Below are 23,058 nucleotides of genomic sequence, written 5' to 3' on the forward strand. Positions count from 1 at the left end.
ATCTCTCCACACAACAATCCCTCTAACCACAACAATCTCTCCACACAACAATCCCTCTAACCACAACAATCTCTCCGCACAACAATCCCTCTAGCCACAACAATCTCTGCACACAACAATCCCTCTAACCACAACAATCTCTCCATACAACAATCTCTCTAACCAAAACAATCTCTCCACATAACAACAATCTTTCTAATCATTACAATCCCTGTTACCATGACAGAACAATTACTCTGGGGTTGTCCAAAGAAGTACGGATCCTTGGGGTCCAAGGTAAAATGTTGTGATGGTAGTGTTGTTTAAAGTGATTTAAACTATGGATAGTCAGACATTGTGTCACTGTTTCAACTCTCATTGTTACAACCTCTCTCACCATTAAGGTCACTCTAACCATTACAATCACTTCCCATGGTTACAATCACTTTTCATCACAATCACTCTCAGTGTCACAATCGCTCACAGTGTCAGTCACTCACAGTGTCACAATAACTCTACATCACAATCCCTGACAGGGTCACAATCACTGACATTGTCACAATAACTCTCCATCACAATCACTCTCAGTGTCACAATTACTGACAGTGTCACAATAACTCTCCATCACAATCCCTGACGGTCACAATAACTCTCCATCACAATCCCTGACAGTGTCACAATAACTCTCCATCACAATCACTCTATCATAATCACTCTCAGTGTCACAATAACTCTCCACCACAATCACTGACAGTGTCACAATAACTCTCCACCACAATCACTGACATTGTCACAATCACTCTCCATCACAATCACTCTCTATCATAATCACTCTCAGTGTCACAATAACTCTCCACCACAATCACTGACAGTGTCACAATAACTCTCCACCACAATCACTGACAGTGTCACAATAACTCTCCACGACAATCACTGACAGTGTCACAATAACTCTCCACCACAATCACTGACAGTGTCACAATAACTCTCCACCACAATCACTGACAGCGTCACAATAACTCTCCACCACAATCACTGACAGTGTCACAATAACTCTCCACCACAATCACTCACAGTGTCACAATAACTCTCCACCACAATCACTCTCAGTGTAACAATGACTCCATCACAATCACTGACAGTGTCACAATAACTCTCCACCACAATCACTGACAGTGTCACAATAACTCTCCACCACAATCACTCACAGTGTCACAATAACTCTCCACCACAATCACTGACAGCGTCACAATAACTCTCCACCACAATCACTGACAGTGTCACAATAACTCTCCACCACAATCACTGACAGTGTCACAATCACTCTCCATCACAATCACTCTCTATCATAATCACTCTCAGTGTCACAATAACTCTCCACCACAATCACTGACAGTGTCACAATAACTCTCCACCACAATCACTGACAGTGTCACAATAACTCTCCACGACAATCACTGACAGTGTCACAATAACTCTCCACCACAATCACTGACAGTGTCACAATAACTCTCCACCACAATCACTGACAGCGTCACAATAACTCTCCACCACAATCACTGACAGTGTCACAATAACTCTCCACCACAATCACTCACAGTGTCACCATCATTCTCCATCACAATCACTCTCAGTGTAACAATCAATCACAGTGTCACAATCACTCTCAGTGTCACAATAACTCTCCAATACATTCATTCTCCATCACAATCACTCTCAGTGTCGACATCACAATCGCCAATAATGTTACATCACTGGTACGATATTACAATCACCTTGACAAGCTCTCACCTGATTGATATCCTGAGTCAGGCTGTGGACGCCAGTCCCCCCTTGTCTCAGCAAACCCATCTCCAATTGCTCCACACTGCTGCAAACTGCGGCGAATGAAGTAGATGGCAGCTGCCAAGGTCACCACCAGGGAACTGCTGTTACCAAAGTTCCCAGCATCCTCAACCGCACACCAAGTGCTCTTTATTTTATCGCCAACACAGTAAAATGTCACACGAGAACTCTTGAACATAACACACATCATAAACACTGATATCTGACTACAGTGGAAACCTAATGAGTAAAATTTCAAGGGACTCCCCAAAATTGTTTACTTATCAGGTATTTTACTTATCCAAACTTATAAAAACCTGCAAATGACAACCATATGCATGTATATGTATGCATATGTAACAATGAACAACTTATCAGGGCTGGCCTCCAGTTGTCAGTGTATTGTCAACTGCTTGACGCCAGCCAGCTGTAAGTAGGATGTTTGTTTGACTGGAGACTGACACGACTGCCCCTCATGTCGGATTATGTGGTGATCGCTAATTTAGTTATCCAGTCTCTTTTGTTAAGTAATTTACTTCCATGGACGGTGAGAAGACGTTTAGTTAAGCGGTATAGTTTACTTATCCGAGTTTAGTTAACCAGACTCTAATAGTGATAATTAATGAAGAAAGTTGCTGGGACCAAAGAAAAGTGTTTACTTATCAGGTCTGTTTAGTTAAGCGGTCTTTACTTAGGCGGTTTCTACTGTATTATATAGACAATTAACACTGGAAAGTAGAGCACAACTACAGTATGACCATAAAGTAGTGACATTATCTAAACAAAATTAAACCCTACCAAGCTACCCAATACTTCTACCCCCAACATATTTTCTGGTAAATTTCTCAAATTCAAAATTCACATAAACATTGAAATGTTCACCCCTTCAGGTTGGTCTCTCTTTCATCGTTCACCCCTCTTCGATCTAACACTAAACATGGTAAATGGCCTGGCGGCCTGTGTGCGAAAACACATGTTGGACAGTGCAAGTAAAATCTCGAAATCATCATCAACTATTATGTAATGGTCTCATCCTTCATGGTGCTACAGGTTTGAATTGGTGCACCAACCCAACAGACACCAAGACATAATTAAAACACAATTATCAACTTATATGTAATGGTCTCATATAATATACATTGCTAATGTTTGAATTGGTGCTACGAAAAATATAGAATCCCAACAGATTATAGACAGTGCGAAATCATCATCAACTAATATGTAATGGTCTCATCTAAGAAACGATGCTAATGTTTGAATTGCTGCTCAGTCAGATTACCATCATGTTCAGACACCAAGACAGTATCAGAATCATTATCAACTAATATGTAATGGTCTCATCCTTAACGATGCTAATGTTTGAATTGGTGCTCAGGGGTACCATCCCAACAGACACCAACACTGTGAGAGTCAGCAGATAGTGCTTCTTGAATATATCTCTTTGCTGAGTACAGACTTCAGAGGCCCAGGTAAGTTGCGTATCCGGGTAAAATACGCATAGAATTACGCACTGAAAAATAATTGTTGCATACCAATTACGCATGTTAGATACGCACAGAGTTTAAAACAAATGCAAACGGAATATATTTATAAAAATCGCTTGCATAATGAAAAAGGCATCGATTGCTATCAAGTTGTACAGTTAGTATAGGACAAGTGTTGTACTGTCAGTAAAGGTTGAGTGATTTTTTATGCAATAATTTCCATTATATTTAAGTTGGTTTGATTAGGTATGACACAAGGCAGAACATACCTGCTTAGTAAACTTACTCAATGACATAATACTTAGGTGAGTAAAGTGACTGAAATACGCACATATTTGAAAGCAGTGGGTAACGGGAAATGAAATACCTACTCAACATTCATAATACCCACTCCAAAAAAATAGTGGGTACAGTACCCACATGAGCTACAATCTTATCTGGAGCTCTGCAGACTTGCTCTCAACTTCCGAAGAACATGCTTCAGCTGATTAGCACTAGTGTTGGGAACTGGTTAAAATCGCATAATTGATGATTGGTTCATTACAACCGATCAATCATCAAAAATAATTGGTAAGCGTCATTTATGAAATTTGTTAATGCACATAAAAAAAGGAAAAAAACATGTAGTTATTTTGGGACTTTTTGGCAAAATTTCACATCTTTAAAGGATGACTAGTATGTTAGGAACATAAATTTCTTGGAGCCTTTAAGATAAATTCCAGCATGACTTTACAAGAATTTGTAGTGCTTACAAAATGTAACAGACAAATTCAACCATGTGAAAAATATTGTTAATGAAAACAAGTGTCAGTCTGACTTCTCCTCCATAGTGCCTGTCGGACTCTGTGTGAACTGTTCACACTGCCTCACATAGTTCAGTCCCTTCTGCATTCCGCGACTAATTTTTAAGAATTCCACAGCAAATATAACTATATTCTGCATCCCATTTTTCAAAATTCTGCAAAAATATCTGCAGTTAAAAAATTGAAAATAAATTGAAAATAATGCAATTTCAAACTTCAAACCTTTTGGTCACCTGACCGACCATGCCTTGTCACTCTTTCCGTATGAATGGCCGACACCCGGATTTACAGGGAAATCCAGAGTGCCATAAGAGGGGAGGTTGGGAGGGCTGACCTCATGAGTCAGGATAAGGAAAAATAAGGATATGTGCCGTATAGGGACCCAGGTGCTCTCACAACCATCCTCAAGGCATGGTAGGTCAGGTGACCAAAAGGGCGCCAAAGGGGCAAGGGAGGAAACTCCTGGGTGAGTAGTGATTTTACGTCCACTTTTTAGAAGGGAACTTAAAGGGATTTCAAGTGTTCCACTATCATTCGAAAGGAGAAGGAGACAAGCATTTAGCATGAGTCAGGATAAGGAAAAATTATTACCTAAGGAATAAATCATCTTTATTCGTGAATATTTTGAAAATATCATTATAACAAAATGTTGCAGTTCGTTTTTGTGAAACCAATCATATTTTGGACATTTACCCTGACTTTTCGTTTCGGTTGATAGTCAATCTTGATTCAACTTTCAAAATATGTAAATTCCGGGGCACAAATATGGCAAATTCAGCAGGTATTCTGCATGAAAATGCATTTTCCGTGGACCAGATGATTTTCTGCATCAAAAGGTAATTTCTGTGATTTATTCTACAATCGCGAAATCGCGGAATCCAGGATGGACTGATAGTTGTACTGCGAGAATAAAAACACCCATTCTTCGTATGTCACTACGCCTCGTGTTGTTTGAAGAGTGACAGAGGCATTACACAATATATACAGTCTGAATACTTTATGGCATGCTACATACCATCCAGGATTTGCCCATAGCTTTCTAGAAGTTTCCAGGCAACACTAGATTACAAAAGGATCGAAACAAAGTAGTTACACATTCAGTGATGTCAATACAATGACAACTCTGTTTTAAAAAGATTACATTACCATATAGGGGTGGGTATTGCAGCAAATATTCATATTGCGCTATATTGCGATGTGAAAGCATGCATTGCGATATGTATTGCAATATATTGCATGAAATTTTTTTTAAACAAAACACTACTTATAATCGAGTTACTGCTTGATTTATAGAGCAAAAACACAAAAAAATCACTATGCTTGATTAAGCTTTAATAAGAACTTTTAATCATGATAAAATAAAAATTTGAATATATTTAATATTTGGCACAAATGAAACAAGGAAATATCCTAAGATTTCCGAGTGTTACGACGATTGCCGAATGCAAGTCAAAATACCGGTTTTCGATCAGTGTATCGCAATATGTATCGTTTTCATGTCTGAACCGGTAAATACCGGTAAACCGGTTATATTGCGCAGCCCTACTACCATACATACTGAGTCACTGACACCATGACAATCAAAACTCTTGAAAATTTAATGGAATTTCCTCAGTTTCCACGGGATGAATCTGTCAAAAGCACTGAGATTGGTAACACAAACCTTAACCCTCAACTAACCCCTGACTGTAACCATGGTAACGTAGAGCAGTCCTGAAAGAGACCAAACGCTGACCATTCTGAAGCACTGTTTGTAAACAATAGCCAATAAACGTCAAGTTAACTAGACCCTGTCAACATATTCCACAAGAAAAGTTTCTGCTCGAGTGACCACATCCTGGACAGGATTATCACGTCACCAGACTTTTCACTATTTATCCAAACACACTTGTGCTAATAAGAACAGACTAACCTAATATAAGAATTGAAGTGCACATTACATTTTGTTAAGCATAATTCAATAGATACATTACTACAACTGTGACAAGTGTGGAGCATGACAACATAGCACCACACATCAACAAGGCCATGTAACCACTTCTCTGTATGGGATTTCACGACAGAACAACCCGGAAAGATCTGGGTTAGAATTTATCTTCAGTAACCCATGCTTGTAGTAAGAAGCAACTAACGGAATCGGGTGGTCAGGCTCGCTGACTTGGTTGACACATGTCATCGTATCCCAATTGTGTAGATAGATGCTCATGCTGTTGACTCAATTATTTACAGACCGCCGCCATATAGCTGGAATATTACTGAGTGCGGCGAAAACTAAACTCACTCACTCATGACAGAACATAAAAGGATAAACTAACAAATAGAAAGAGTCTTTCATGTTTTGTGTACAATGTGACAATGTGTTAAAGGTAATGATTGGCTTCATATGATCAATTTGATTATTTTTTATATTCTACTCAAGATTTTGATAAACACTGGCATCTAATTTAAGCAAGCTGGCTATGCGTATTTTGCAATTTATCAATGAGGAAAACACACAAGCTTTGTCTTCCATTTGCCCTCAATATAAATCATGACAGAAACCATTAGACCTCCTAATGACCTTGACACTGCTGCTTTCCCTGTGCCATGTACAGTATTCTTTCAAATCCTACATTCAACAGTTTGGTTGGCATTGTTGACATCTTGAGAGAAGGATGCATCAAAAGTTACATCAGTTTTCACACCTGTTGATGTCTTCAACAATACTTCAATACTATCGAGACGGTATGCATGAGCTCCTCATCTTTTCCTGCACTTGAGTCACATCCCCTGTTATTTGACACCTGCTTCTTGAGCCCATGAAATTGACCATGCACCTAATGATGTCATCATAATAGACACTTCAAGGCCCAGTGAGGACAACATATTGTTTGCTACTTGCTGCTGAAGTCCTTGAGTAAGCTATAAAAGGATAGATATTCAAAAAGTAATGACAACAAACCTCAAAACTTACATTTTCTCTAATGCACAATATAATTAGGGGATACAGTAACTGTACTGTGTTTGACGAATTGAGGATGTATACCGGTGGTTATATAGCCGCAAGTTTAAGTTATATCGGCGACGCGTAAGCGGAGTCGATATAACGTTACATTTGGGGCCATATAACCACTGGTATACGTCCCCAATTCGTCAAACACAGTACAGCTATCCCCATTTTAATTCAACTCGTTTTGCGCTGTTTTTTCGTGAAAGAAATTCATTATTTAAACCAGGTCAAAGTTCCTCTAGGTCAAAGGTTAATCATATCACTCCTTCAACTTTACACCATCGCCAGAAAAACTAGTTCCCTTTTCAAACTTCAACACATTTATTATGTGCACACTGACTAAATCTGACAATGATGAATAAATCATAGTGTTACAGCTAAAATGGACAGAATTATCTTGAAATCGGACTCTAATTATCAGAAATGAGCGGAACGCTGCAAATGATAATGGCCCGCTGATTCCTCAACTATGGGCCATTATCAGTTCTGTTGTCAAATGACGTCACAGCAGGTGACGTCACGCTCCATAATAACGTCATAAATCTTATTTCATGATCTCACAGTGTTGGGTCAACAGCCCGCTGTGAGTAATTTGTTTGAACTTAAAATTACATTTATGATACTGTTTTGCCTTTTTTAACGCAAATTCCATCCATTTTAGTGGGATAGGGGAGTTAACTGACCCAGGGCTTCTGCAAATGACAATGCCCTGTAAAACTGCTTTACCCCAATGGTGTAGGGATACATTCAAAGGTTTTGGTGAATCGGTTTTCAACTTGCGACCGCATAAGCTTATTATACGGTCAGAAATTTATAGCACTGACCAATCAGAACTCGTGTTACATACTAAGTTGAATTATATAATCAAACTGAAGCTGATAATTTTGCATCAGAAAACTTGTATGCACCAATAATGTAATGTTTTTTGTAAACTTTTGAGGGTAACAAAATGTTACCTGACTGTTGCCTAGAAGGGAGAGGCATTATCTGTATTAACTAATGAGACATGGTCACTTGATGACCCAAGTGATAAAAGAAATAAATGTTCTAAAAGTAAGGCTTAATTCGGTGTTTGCCCTAGGCATACAAACTTAGGAGTCATCATGACTCCCTGGTGTCATGAGAGGGAGACATGGACATGTTTTGGGGAGTCAACTTTAGTTTGTAACTTTCATCTTGAGACATTAAATGTGATTGATTAATAAGAACGCAAACAAGGTAAGGTAAGGCAGGTCAGGTTATTTAATCAGCAATGAACAGTTAACTGGCAAACATTTAGTTTTAGAAGTTTAGATTATCCATACTACCATTGCGTCAAGAATGAAGCAAGCTTCTAAATTCACTGCGTATTTGAGATAACTTGTGCAGGTTTCCTGCGTCATGCCAAACACTGTTAATTTAGTGTATTGGCATTGTTATTTGAAATGTTATCAGAAAAAATATTTTTTAGGAATTTGAAAACAGATTGCCCAAGGAAATATAGTGAAGTCAGCAATGTTAACAATTTCCTGCTTGTATACCATCATCAAAGCTACTAAGTTCAGTTAAAGGGAAACAACATTCCAAGTTTTAAACTACTGGCTCAAACACTCACATAGTTGATCATATCTTACTCATAGCCAAAAGATTTATCTACATTTCAAGTCTTAAACAGTTGACCCTATCATTTGACAGATTTATCTCAACAATAAAGGACATTTGTAAAATTGAACAATTCATAGCAATAAAAAATAACAGAAATAGCAACTTTGAGAAAAAATGGAGATAACTGCCTGAATTATCCTTTGAAGTGGTCATAAAATGATCAATCACAGTGTTGTCCGTAATCACTTTTATATAGTGTCATTGTAAATTATTTATAGTATAAATGAATAATTCTGCTAAAACATTTACGTATTCATTACTTATCCAAGACCTGTATAACATGACTGAAAGTACTGATTATTGAAATGTATATTTGCCACACTTTATGTCTGCCTAATGTACATGTATATGCATAAATGCATGAAATGTAATAAAAAAAAAGGAAAAAGTTTTAAACTACTGAAATATGGATCAGCCAGGGATTGGGAAAGGCAGGGGCCATTTTGCACATTAGAATAAAAAATGGCGCATTAAAATTTTAAAGTTTACTATTGATACAAGGGCAGTGGCCCATTCTAAATTCAGAAAATGGCTCATAATCCTGAAAATGGCCCATTGTCAAAGTTCTCTATCCCAATCCCTGGATCAGCCTTTCCTTTATGGAATAAAATTTGATCACTATAGACTATAATGTTGACTGGTTTGACTTGTGTTTGGCGTTATTCTCACTGCGACACTTATGTGACACCTATCAGGGTGGAAGAATATTAATCGATAAGGTTACGCAATAAGACTATTAAGAGCTACAGTCAAACTGACAAACTGTTGTTGATTAATGCTGACCAGAAATAAAAGGGTGATGCTGTCAGAAAATGGCATCACAATATACACAGCAAAAAACAACAGGTGTCTGGTGATCAAGCGGAATAATTAACATGTCACTGGCGATACAACTGTGTGTGTGTGTGTGTGCGTGTGCGTGTGTGGACTTGTTTCCCTTTAATTCTTTCCCTACACCCTTACAGCTTAAAGGGACATTTTGAAATATGGCAGGCTGCTATACACTAGTAGTAGTAGTCACTACTTCACATATATCCATGAAGCTAATGAACATTATGTAGTCTAGATCAAACCTAATCATTAGGCTAATGCAAGGTCGACAGCTCTCGGCATGTCACGCTTAACATCACAACGCGGCGGCAGAAAATGGCCGACATGTCGAGTGACCATGTTGAGAAACGGAAACAGACAACATGTAGCCATTCTCACTAGGGTCCTCAGTTCCTAATGGCAGTGTACGTCCAATCCACAGCCAGAACCGGTCGTGCACGCGTTTGGTGAACTCATTAACTGTATATGTAATATACGAATCATACACAAACTTGATTACCATTTCAGAGACCTTAATAGTCGAATATTATCTAAAACTCACTTCTTTTCATTTCATGATGTTTTGACTTTCAGGGATCAGCTATTTCCAAGATTCACCAAGCCGTTACTGAAGAACATTCAACAGTGTAGTCTGAATAGCTTTTATCTCCCCGCAGACTTGCATTATTATTTTTGGGATGTAGGTATAAACCTATTCTTTTCGCATGCCAGTATCAAATCGGTATCAACTTAATTTGTAGTTGTCAACCATAGAAAATCGTCTCTATTTCTATGTTGTCAACATATGCTCCCTCCGCCAAGCTCCTTACCAGCGCGTGACAACTTCGTCTATTCAGCCGTATGTGCAAATGCAGAGGAATAACATCGACGAAGTGAGGAGCTTGTGTAGGTTTCCGTAAAGGGACACAACTCGCGGATATAAACACAAGCACGTGTTACAGCATTACAACGAAAGAATATCACTAATATTTCATGATGGACAGCAGTATCACTTTGAATCTTTCTGGAACAAATATTCAAGTCGGCGAAGGCTCTCATATTAAATCAAAAATCACCGGAAATCGGGTAGGTAATGCTGATAATTCTAACATCAAGTCGACAACACATTTAAATATACGGTTTTGATTTTTAAACTTAGTTTTTCAAGGTTTGTCAGGACTAACCATGCTTTTCCAAATTCTGTCAAATGCTGTAGAAGTCACCAAAATGTCCACAATTCCATTATAGTGAAAAAAAACCCCAAAATGTCACACTTCCTCACCTCAAATACTAAACTGTATGTATAAATGTTATCAAACCACAAATACAGGTACAGTCTCGTCCATCAGTACATTGCTCCACAAAGGGAAAAACTGCTCATCTGGAATTTAATGAAGTCTTGTATATCATAAAACCAAGAAGCCAATGACAATCCCACCATATTAAGAAGCTAATGACTACCTCGCCATGTTAACAAAATAATGACTATCTCTCCATGTTAACAACCTTATGACAATCTCTCCAGGTTAACAAGCTAATGACAATCTATCCATGTCAACAAGCCAATTACAATCTGACCATGTTAACAAACTATTAACTAATGACAATCTCACCATGAAGGGGTGGAAAGAGAGATGACTGAATAGAAGGAATCTGAGCAAAACACATCTTCTTTCAATTCTGTTACCTTCGAGCAGAAACAGATACACTCCATTGAGTCATTGAGTGTTGTAACATATCCCCCCCCGGATTCCCCACAGAAACATACACATGATCCAAGGATGTCAAAACGTGGATGACCTCCCTTCACTTATATCAACACTAGCTCTAAATGTTGATGCTGATATCTCAGCTGTAAAAATAATGAATTGGAGTTAATATACATGCTTAATAAATCAACAAATATTAACATATGTTGGTATATTATGATCATCAACACGAAGATGGCTTCCAGTAAGTCTTCACTTTGAAAGGGAGAGCAGATAAACAAGAAAGATCATTACCATTTAATTCTATGATATATGCAACTTAATACACGACATTTACACTGAAAATATATTTACAGGAAAATAGAAATACATTGGAATTTCTGGCCAAGGTAATCTGTATAAACAGATTTTCATTAATTGTATGTATAATGCTCAGATTTATTTAAGTATTAAGTATCTGTTGAGAGGTAGACACTTAGAACTGTATATCCTGAGGTGAGGTGAGGTGAAATTGGGTTTAACGTCGTGCTTGAGAATATTTCGCTCATATGACGACGTGCATGCATGTGTATGTGTATGTGCGGCTGCTTGTACTAGCCCAGACTGAAGCTGGTTTTATAGTGCTACCTCATTGAGATACCATGCCGCAGTGAAGCATAAATACCCCACTCAGACACATTATACTGACTCCGAGCCGACCAGTCCTTGTTGTACCCATTAATGCCGAGAGCCAGGCAGGGACCAACAAGTACCATATTTTAACGTCTTATGGTATGACGCGGTCGGGAGTATATCACATATTTTAATTTTAAGATGATAACCATAAACCTATTAAAAAGTGTTCTGAACTGTATGACAATATATATGATATCAACGATTTATTGCAAATTCTTTTGAGAGAGTATATACATATATATACTTTAGTTGAACCATAATAAACAAAAAAGCTTAAAATTACTTTAAATAGCCTCATGTTTCACAAGGTATTTGAATCCAGAATTATTCTCCCTTACATCATAACACAAAATACAGAGTTTGTATACAGTTCCTCTGTGAGCGACACTGACAGCTTGCTTCAAATACGTTTGGTTATCTGCGCTGTCTTACTGAGAGAAAAAAATGAATGCATGATATAGAAAAATCTAAAGACTGCCATCAGGCGATAGAACTATTTTCTGTGTAATACAATATTATGAATGGTTTTCTATGAAAGAAAAGAGCAAACAAACCTCTCTTTTCAATGGCCCCCACTCTGCAATATCATCTGAAAGGACCAGTAAATGTTTTCCAGATGCCAGAACGTGTAAAACAAGGGCTTTCCTGTGAGGAAAACTGGAGCATTATTTAGTTTAGTTTTGCAGAGTTACATCCCTTGCAGAGCTACTTGGTACAAACTTGTTAATTCTAACATATTGCATAGAATTTCCTTCAGAAAGATTTGATTTACTTGTTGGTAGCAATGGTTATCCCTAAGTCTAATAAACCAAATAGGGATTAAATGGTTATTTTTTAATTGTGAAGTGGTTATGTAAACACAATGATATTAAAGGATGCTTGATCGGAAAGAGGATCCACACAAACAACACAACTATAGTACTGTCAGAAATAGAAAAAAACTGTATTTTCTCATTTATCTCTACAATTTATGTAGTTGATATGTGAAAGTGTGAAATATCTGTTAAACTAAGTTCGGCCTAACTACAGTCTCAGTGGTAGAGAGATAGGAAGCGGAGAAAAATGACTTTACTGAGGGGAAATTAGTGCAGAAATGAGCAATGCTTTTTTTTTGTAAGTCCCAAAAGACTCATTTGGAACAGACCATGGCTTTATGCAAATTAGTGTGCGACGATATTGTATTACAAAGGACACTTTTTAAATTCCCAGTTTGAAATTAGACATAGATTCATTATAAACGATATCTGACCTAAAAAATAATAACTTTTATGCCGAAACTATTAAGGATGTAGCTACCATGCAGTCTCACTGTCACTATGAAAACAAACAGATAGGAGGGGTCGGCTCAAAAGCAAAACCTGGGGTTGGGCTTGGGGATAGAGATATCAGCTAAGATAAGATAATCCTTTAGGGCAATTATACCATGTATACTGGGGAGGTACACGGCACGTCATAACAGTTTACAAATAATATCCAGTCCTGTTGATCTTCGGGTGGTCATGCCACCTATATACTACGATGCGTTTCTATGGTTTTCGGGTATCATACTCTCTTACATATCTCAACATAAACTTTATGAAAGAAAGACACGCAAGATGTTAATCAGTAGATGAGTCATAGTCAATACACATGAAAAAGCACAAAATATCTTTGAGATGACCCCTTGTGCCTGTAGGCAGCACGTGCATTTCATGCCAGGTGAGTCGACGGTCCGTCGTCATACCTGGCTGAGCGACCTAATTGCCATCTATAGTCTGATATATTTTTTGCAGCAGCTATTCATATTTTTTCTAAGTTTTGCCCGATTTTTCGAGTAAACATGCTTTTCTGGATATCATATTACGCATCCCACTGAACGCCCAGTTAGGCCGAAGTGGGTTATTTCGACATATGCTATTTGCAATTGTGTAAATTTTAGGGATACAGCGTAACAGCCTAAAAACAATTTTTTTTCTATTTCCGACAGTACTATAGTCCTAAGGCATAGAGATAGAACAGATCAGAGCTTTGGTGAGTATGGCTAGTTTGCTTCTGCAATGCTATACATCAAGTGGTTTTTCACATACTAAATATTTAGACCATTGCTTGATGTGTTTTTAGGTCAGACGAATAAAAGGCCGTCGGAAGCTGAAAAGTAAACAGAAGAAGGAATTTGCTGAGTCCAAAACTGAAGAGAAAGTAGATGCGGGGGACACCAGAGATGGAGGCATGGCGGGGTATGAGTCAGCTGATACAAGACAGGCGGTTGCTACACCACAGACAGGTGATGGGCATTCAAGAAAGAGGAAACAGAAAGGTGACAATGTCGGAAATACGACTAAGAAGACGAAGAGTGGACATGGCGGACAGGTGGTTTCATCTTTGTTCAGATACAATCCGGATATACCTAAAGTTGTCAGGTACGTTGATGTCTGCCTGACATATTTAATAGGGATGAAAGAGAAAACCGGTTAATCGTTATATTTCAATTTGAACTTCACAATACGATATATTGCTATACACTTTTGCAAACCGGTTCACCCGATCACGATCGGCAATTGGCGTGACCATGATCGATAATTTTGGTGATGTGAGTGAGTTTAGTTTTCACGCCGAACTCAGCAATATTCATTTCAAAGCTATGGTGGCGGTCTGTAGATAATTGAGTCTGGACCAGACAATCCAGTGATCAACAGCATGAGCATTGATCTGCGCAATTGGGAGCCGATGGCATGTGTCAACCAAGTCAGCGAGCCTGACCACCGATCTCGTTAATTAAGCCTCTTCGACAAGCATGGGTTACTGAGGTAACCTCCCAAAAGCCGGACAGCCCATTATCCCTACAGCTTATATCAACAAAGTGCATGGTCCAGTGCACTGCTAATCTCCTGCCTGTTACCTATTTCATACAATGGACCATTCCAAACACTTGGATTTCAAGAGAATGATTTTAATGAGCAATAAGGAAACTAAGATTTTGAGATAATGGTTTAAATGGAAAATCACAAAAATATTTTAATGAAAGTTCAATAATATTGAACTTGAGGTTTAATTAACTTCATTAAATATCATAATATCATAACATATGAAATGTTTTTATGTTTTATTTTTCTACATATTATCTGTCAACCTCAAGCAAATTGGTTTTACCATGTTCCATCCTCACAATCCCCATTTTGTTTCACTTTTTATCTTGGTAGTTTGCAAAATCTGCAATAAATGCATCACAAACTTCAGGAAACAAAATATGAAAGAAACACTTTTGGTGTTTGAGATAGGCAGAAATTCGCTAGAATCAAACTTAGACATTAAAGTGCATAAAATAATAAAAGCAATGGTCACACAAGTGTCAGCTCTCAACATATTGTAATAGTGGAGCGACTAAGATCAATTTTTCATAAGAATTGTGCATTTGATGATAAAAGCACCAAAATCGGTCATCATATAAAAGAACATATCTGAAATACTTTCTTGAAAACACATCTCACCCCAACACATTCCAAGCTGCATATGTGCAGCGGATGCACTTGACCAAGCCTGTCACTCTTCACACTCTCATATTAGTGTCAACAGGGTTAGAATCGTATCATGAAGGGCCAACATCAATCTACGATGATAAATACCAGCTAACTTGGATTGCGAACGGGTTACCCATAGCTTCCCCATCGAAGGATCGTCCACCTTCACCTTACCACCAACTGAATCAACTTTGCAAGTCATCAAGAACCAAAGCTACCAGAATGCAGGGTCTTCCCGGCTTGCTCAGATTGATACTATTATCAGACGAGTCCTCCTGGGCCTCACCATATCCAGATCCATCAACAAGGCGATGACATCACACTTCAAAGATCCACAGTCCGACAAAGAACGTATGCTTTTGTCCATGGTCATCCAGGAGAAGTACCAGGAGTCTATCTCCGACCAGATCTGCTCAGCATCGGCGGGACTCACCTTGCTTACGTAGAGACAAGGAAGTATTGGCCAAAGTGGGACCTTCTGGAAGACCCATTCATCACACAAATCTTAAGGAATAGATATACCATCCAGTGAATACGACGCCACTGCTCAACTCTATCTTCCGCAGATACATTACGCAGAAACCCTACAACCCAGTCTCACAGATGCGATAGAGTCACTTCTATCCAAAGAAGCAATAAACCTTAAGAGGAACTCGACCCAGGGTTCTGCTCCCCAATTTTCTTGGTCCCAAGAACAATTTATCAAAGTCCAGACTAATATGAAGATGTTCAACAATGATTACTTATTGAAGACAGAGAAGTTTGGAATTCTCTACCTTCTACAGCTGAAGCAGATGATAAGACAGAACAACTTTCTGGAAAGCATGGATTTAAGGGATGCATATCTGCATATGCCAATCCACCCAGGCTCCGGGAAGTATCTACGATTCCTGTTCAACCATCAAAAAACCAGTTGAGGGTTCTACAGTTTGGCAAGTTCATGGCCTGTGCTTATACACATGGGTAACCAAGCCTATCGTGAGCTTCCTTCACCCTTCCTTCAGGGTAATTTGATGCACCTTCTACCTAGACAATGGCATTAAATAACTTCAACAAGCCGTTAAACTCAAACGTCAGTTGAATTACACGCTACGATTGCTGCCCAACATCATCCCAATCACTCACGAAGAGGGGCAGACTGCAACTACGACCCATCCAGAGGTTTCTAGTCTGACTGCTGGTCCAGCAGGACTTCAGACCACAACTACCACATCACCTACCAGAGTATTTCCAATGGTGGACGATGAAATCAAAGGTCTGCGCAAGGACCTTCTGGGCGAGCTAAGCTTCAACCTGCATCTGTGAGTAGACGCATCTCTACAGGATTGGGGAGCACACCTCGACACAGATGTAACCTCAGGGCTGTGGTCTCCAGAAGAAAAGCTTCTTCACATCAATCACCGAGGTTACGCGGAGTTATCCTGCCATTAATAATAATAATAATAATAATAATAATAATGGCACTTATATTAAGCTATATCCACGCCATGAAGGTATGCTCAAAGCATTGCCTCAAAGCGATGGAAACAGAGGCAGTTGAGTTCTCCACAGTGGTATTAGTTATGTATCTTTTAGGTATAGTGCTTGAAGAGGGGATTTAAGACTGGATTTAAAAGTTTCAAGAGATGGAATCAACTTCAGTGATTCGGGTAGAGAGTTCCACAGAGTAGCGGCTGAGACAGAAAAAGGATCTGGAGCCGAAAGTTTTAAGCTTGGTGACAGGCACCGGAAGGAGCTGTTGTTGACTAGGTTATCCGAGTTCTTGAACCACTGGGCCCCTCGACAGCCAACTCATCCAGCTAGCAGGCAATCCTGTTCTAAAACTTCCAGATTGGTCAAACCTTCTCACTTATCCTCAAATGAAGCAGCAGCATCAAAATTCGAGTGTCTTCGATCTGCACGCATGGAGCAAATCAAGAAGAACTTGACCAGGCGCGGCTATTCCAGCAGAGCAGAAGTCTCCCGGTCTCTATGCAGATCTACCTGAAGCCTGTATGTTGATAAGTGGAAGAGTCTTGACCAATTTGCCAGAAGTAAGGGGATTCCAGCAGATATACAACCTCAGAACCTCAAAGAATCTCAAGACTGGGCTCTTAGCACCAATCAGCTCTGTCATCAACTTTGTGAAGGCTCCAAACTCACTCAGAATGTCAGAATTCCATTCTATAGACCTCAGCCTCACCAGATTTGATAAAGGTCTCAATACATCCGTGCATCTTGGCCTCCGTTTGGATTTTTTGACACAAATCAGCCAGACGGACAGTTTCTCATCCCACTATTATCTTCAATACTTGGCAATGAAGATAAGGAAGACTTATCACTGCGTCTGGTCAGAGTCCTACGCATCTATCTACGTAGAACGAGCACCAGACGTCAGAAGTTAAGTCGATTCTTCATCCCGCTCATGAGAGATGTCACAGCAGAAGTATCCAAAACAACTAGATATCCTTCTGGATGAGATCGGTGATACTTCGAGCACACAGAGATGTAGGCTTAGAACCTCCCTCAGCTTCAAACCCACACGAAGTAAAAGCACTGGCAACTGCTCCTTCCCTACCATCATGGAAGGATGCTTTGGGAATATTTTTCTGTTTATGTTCAATCACTTTTATTTGAGATTATTTGCAAAGAAAAATTCAATTCATGCCATCCCATCAACACATGTACAGCGTGCCAAACGGGCAGCTTACCAGGCAGGTCATGTGTGGGGTCAGTCATTCTTCCACGGCCTGAACTCCCATCTCCAAGTGAGTGATACAGAAGAAAAGTGGACAGCATGTTCCCTACTGGACGACACTACACCACAATCTTGTCAGGTTTTGGTATTGTGTCAGTACAAAGGGGTGTAACAACCGATGCAAGTGCAAACAGTCCTCACTTACATGCACTGGTGTGAGGCCAGTGTTCATAACATTGACTCAGCTATGTTTTCAAGATGTTTGACCAGTATTTTGGGTCAGTATTTGTTTAAAAAAGTAGTCCCATTATTGTACTGATGGCAGGCCCAAAGCTATAACGGGAACCAGAAAAGGCAAAATATTATTTATCTACTGTGCATGCGCAAATTAAATTATTTTGAGTGCCTCCACATCCTAAAATGTTCACTATGCATCAGTCTATAAATGTGCAAAGTTTCATGCTTTTATCATTAAATGCACATTTTATCTGCTTAGCCGCTCCACTAAAACAGTGCCAGCTTGAATATCTGGACTCAATGTTTTTGAAAGATTAAGATGGGGGTGTCCTTGAAAAACAGCCCCCATCTAAACATAAATCAAGCAATCGAAATCTTTGAATGTTGATTATGACGGGTAGTCATCCAATATTATACTAAAGATATTTTATATGATATTATCTGAGGGCATACCATTATCTAAGAGGTATCAAGCAACAGGTTATATTTCATTTTCTGAATTTTTTAAAAAGACATATTATATCCCAATGTGTTGTTATGACAAATATCTGGTTAACAACATTACTCACACATGTGAAATTTTGGATATGGCTTTTCTAATAATTTCTTCAAAATAAAATGGAATCTTTTCAAACATTGGACATTGAGAATATAGTTAGGCTGACTACATTTTGAACGCCCCTCGTATATACCACCCAAAATAATCTCAAATTATTTATCTCAGTCTACTATCTACAACTGACATTATTACGATTTGCAAAATCTGTCTACTTACAATGTACACCAGGAAGCTAAAAAAACCCCAGTTCAACATTTAATTCATCTCAATTATGTAAAATGAATTATTAAAACGCTACCAACAACAGCATCTGTATACTCTGTGCAGTTTAATCACACACTGTATACCCCACCCTGTAATCTCTCCTTTGGGTCAGTTCATTACCAGACAGGTAAATGCAGCGTGTTGTTTTTACTAATTGTAGGGGTACTGGGCTGTAGGGGTTATGGGCTGTAGGGGTTTTGGGAGACAACCGTTACTGAAGGCCAATATTCTAACCCGGACCTTCACAGGTCTTTCGTGATGTAGTCAAAAATACTAATAACATTTGCATTTCCTTCATATTATTATACATTAATAGTTTTGATAAAGTTATTGGTCATATAATTGCATTTGCGTGACTCTTAAACCATATAAATAAAAAAATAGAATTGGTTCCGGTGCTATTTGTTGGGATAAACAAACCAAAATAGGGGACGCCGCTTTTCCTCGGGTTCCAAACTTTAAAGCGAAGTCTTCAATTTAGAAACATTTTCAATTGATAGGATAAATGGTATAAGCATCTATACCAAAACGTCGCAATAGAACAATAAAGAAGTTGATCATCCATAAACATTTGTCATTCCTATTGCTTACAACTTCTAGAATGCCTCGCAAACAGTTCATTTTCAATTGATCTCTTATACAATCACATCTGAGTCCTGACAGTGGCCAGTGGCATTGTTTCAAAAGAAAGAAACAGTAATTTCATTATCTTAAACCATGTGGTACACTGTCACATTATATTGCAATAAATATTGCAATACGCAAAAACACATTTAGTATGACCAGAAATTATTGAGAATTTTAGGAATATGTTTAATTGGATTTCTAGTATAAACAACCTTGACCAGCTATCAAGTGCTTGGTTTCATTCAAGAGAGACAACTCTGTTAATCCTTTTTCATTAGTTTGTGAAGAGTTATCCCCCTTTGTTTACTTGCTAGCAGACGACATTTTCAGTGATCCTCATTATGGATGATTTAGAGAAGAGGAAGTTGATTTTAGAGTATTATGACAAGGACATCAGATCAGCTAAAGTGATTTCAAGTAGAACAGGCATCCCTTTGTACACTGTTCATCGTGTTTTGAAAATTATTGCAAATGGATATGGCACTGAGCACCAGGGAGGTGCAGGTAGGCCCAGAAAATTGACTGTCAGTGACAGGTGGCGGCTTGGTATTCTTGTTTCTAAAAACAAACAAAGGAGTTTACAAAACTTGAGGCTGGATATGATTGATAGAGGAATTGTGGCTGTCTGTAAGGAGACAATTAGAACTGAGCTGAATGCAATGGGTTGGCAGAAAAGTCGAGGAATTCCATCAACAATCATGAAACCTGAACAAAAGGAGTGAAGGTTGAACTGGTGCTTACAGCATAGAAAATTTAACTGGGACAATGTGATTTTCTCAGATGAAAGTTCTGTGTGGCTGTTTCCTAATACACTGAAATTCTGGACCAAACAAACCGATAAACCTTTGTATCAGCGCCCAAAGTACAGTCCGAAATTTAATGTGTGGGGTGGCAACGCCCCTCTGTGTATTTGAAGGGAATATGAACAGTGAGTGGTACACAGATATTCTCGAGGGACGTTTACTTCCATCTGCTCACGTGTACCATGGAAAGGTTTTGATTTTCTAGCAGGACAACGACCCAAAACATCGTTCAAAGCATTCACAGGCCTGGTTTCGGACCCAAAATATGACATTATTAGATTGGCCAAGCTATAGCCCTGACCTAAATCCAATAGAAAATATTTGGGGACTTATGAAGGAAAGTGTCAAAAAGAAAAATCTGACAAATATTGCTGAAATGAAAGAAATGGTGGTCCGATATTGGGACAGCATGGACAACAAAATTTCTAACTTCTTTGATCAGTTGTATGCCCCGCCGCATTGAAGCCTGCATTGCTGCCCATGGTGACTTGACAAAATACTAACTGTTCACCTGTCTTTGAATCTGGAGTTATGTTCTGCTAATATTCACATTTAATACGTGAGTAATGAGTGAATTTTTTTTTAACATTTACATCTTTAAATTCTCAATAATTTCTGGTTGTACTGTATCACAATATATCACAATACGAAAATTTTGGCAATACCCAACCCTAACATTTACAGGTAGTGTTGGAATAAGTGAAGGAAAGGCATCCACATTTTGACATTCTTGGATCATGTGTATGTTTCTGTGGAGGAATTCGGGAATATGTTACAACACTCAGTGTCTCAATGGAGTGTTTCTGTTTCAGCTCGAAAGTAACAGAATTGAAAGAAGATGTGTTTTCATCAGATTCCTTCAGTCATCTCTCTCTCCACCCCTTCATGGTGAGATTGTCATTAGCTTGTTAACATGGTGGGATTGTAAATGGCTTGTTAACATGGCGAGATTGTCATTATCTTGTTAACATGGTGAGATTGTCATTGGTTTGTTAACATGGCGAGATTGTCATTAACTAGTTAACATGGTGGGATTGTAAATGGTTTGTTAACGTGCAGAGGTTGAAATACTGATGTCGACATGGTGAGATTGTCCTTATGATGTTGATATGGTGAGATTGCCATTATGATGTCTTCATGGTGAGATAATGCTGATGTCACAATGGTGAGATTGTAATGGTGAGGTTGAAATACTGATGTCGACATGGTAAGATTGCCCTTAAGATGTTGATACAGTTTGATTGTCATGATGTCATCATGATAAGATTGTCATTAGGATGGCAGCATGGTGAGATAATGCTGATGTTGACATGGTGAGGTTAAAATACTGAAGTCGTCATGGTGAGGTAATGCTGATGTTGGCATGGTGAGATTGTCATTATGATGTCGATATGGTGAGATTGTCATTACGATGCAGCATGGTGAGATTGTCATTAGGATGCCAGCGGTGAAGCTGTAATGCTGATGTCAGCACGGTGAGATTGCCATCAACATTAGATTGTCATGTTCATGTGAACATACTGAGGTTGTAATGCTGATGTCGACATGGTGAGATTGTCATTAGGATGTCGATATGGTGAGATTGTAATTAGGATGGCAGCATGCTAGGGTTGTAATACTGATGTCGATTATGATGTTGACATGGTGAGATTGTAATGTTGATGTCAACATGGTGATATAATGCTGATGTCAACATGGTAAGATTGTCATTATTGCTTTTACATGATGAGATTGTCATGTCAACAGGTAAATGCATTGGAAGAAAGGCTGCAGCTGACACAGATGACAGCTGTACAGCAGCGAGCCATCCCCACAATCCTTCAGGGTCAGGACGCCCTCATCAAGTCACAGACTGGCTCAGGTAGGTCAGGTCACAGACTGGCTCAGGTAGGTCAGGTCACACACTGGCTCAGGTAGGTCAGGTCACAGACTGGCTCAGGTAGGTCAGGTCACACACTGGCTCAGGTAGGTCAGGTCACAGACTGGCTCAGGTAGGTCAGGTCACACACTGGCTCAGCTAGGTCAGGTCACAGACTGGCTCAGCTAGGTCAGGTCACACACTGGCTCAGCTAGGTCAGGTCAGAGACTGGCTCAGGTAGGTCAGGTCACAGACTGGCTCAGGTAGGTCAGGTCACAGACTGGCTCAGGTAGGTCAGGTCACAGACATGCTCAGCTAGGTCAGGTCACACACTGGCTCAGGTAGGTCAGGTCAGAGACTGGCTCAGCTAGGCTCAGTCACACTGGTCTCAGGTAGGTCAGGTCAGGACTGGCTCAGGTAGGTCAGGTCACACACTGGCTCAGGTAGGTCAGGTCACAGAGACTGGCTCAGGTAGGTCAGGTCAGAGACTGGCTCAGCTAGGTCAGGTCACAGACAGGCTCAGGTAGGTCAAGTCAAAGACTAGCTCAGCTAGGTCAGGTCATAGATTGGCTCAGCTAGGTCAGGTCACTACTGGCTCAGGTAGGTAGTTGTAATTCAC

At 39.2% G+C, this 23,058-nt stretch overlaps 3 protein-coding genes across 4 annotated transcripts in view; 1 reads left to right on the forward strand and 2 right to left on the reverse strand.

Annotated features, from left to right (window-relative positions):
- LOC124261888 (acidic repeat-containing protein-like) overlaps nucleotides 1–10,127 on the reverse strand; it is a 53,668-nt gene extending 43,541 nt beyond the window's left edge. The window contains exon 1 of the mRNA XM_046696256.1: nucleotides 10,054–10,127. The gene's annotated coding sequence lies outside the window, so the exon portion shown is untranslated. The remainder of the gene's footprint in view (nucleotides 1–10,053) is intronic.
- Nucleotides 1–10,202, reverse strand: part of LOC124261887 (RNA-binding protein MEX3B-like) — a 61,856-nt gene extending 51,654 nt beyond the window's left edge. For both annotated transcript variants that reach the window (XR_006894455.1, XM_046696253.1), the window contains exons 1-2: nucleotides 10,096–10,202; nucleotides 1,771–1,986 (exon numbers count right to left, since the gene is read on the reverse strand). Coding sequence is in view for 1 of the 2 variants with exons in the window: in XM_046696253.1 (XP_046552209.1) it covers nucleotides 1,771–1,986; nucleotides 10,096–10,105 (226 nt within the window). In the remaining variant the exon portion in view is untranslated. The remainder of the gene's footprint in view (nucleotides 1–1,770; nucleotides 1,987–10,095) is intronic.
- Nucleotides 10,203–10,418: 216 nt separating this feature from the next.
- Nucleotides 10,419–23,058, forward strand: part of LOC124261899 (probable ATP-dependent RNA helicase DDX31) — a 30,868-nt gene continuing 18,228 nt past the window's right edge. The window contains exons 1-4 of the mRNA XM_046696263.1: nucleotides 10,419–10,619; nucleotides 14,018–14,316; nucleotides 21,394–21,469; nucleotides 22,328–22,442. Of these exons, the coding sequence (XP_046552219.1) occupies nucleotides 10,527–10,619; nucleotides 14,018–14,316; nucleotides 21,394–21,469; nucleotides 22,328–22,442 (583 nt within the window). The 5' untranslated portion in view covers nucleotides 10,419–10,526. The remainder of the gene's footprint in view (nucleotides 10,620–14,017; nucleotides 14,317–21,393; nucleotides 21,470–22,327; nucleotides 22,443–23,058) is intronic.

This window comes from Haliotis rubra, unplaced genomic scaffold, assembly GCF_003918875.1.
Source record: "Haliotis rubra isolate DU_JTF1 unplaced genomic scaffold, ASM391887v1 Scf814, whole genome shotgun sequence".
Classification (NCBI taxonomy): Eukaryota; Metazoa; Mollusca; class Gastropoda; order Lepetellida; family Haliotidae; genus Haliotis; species Haliotis rubra.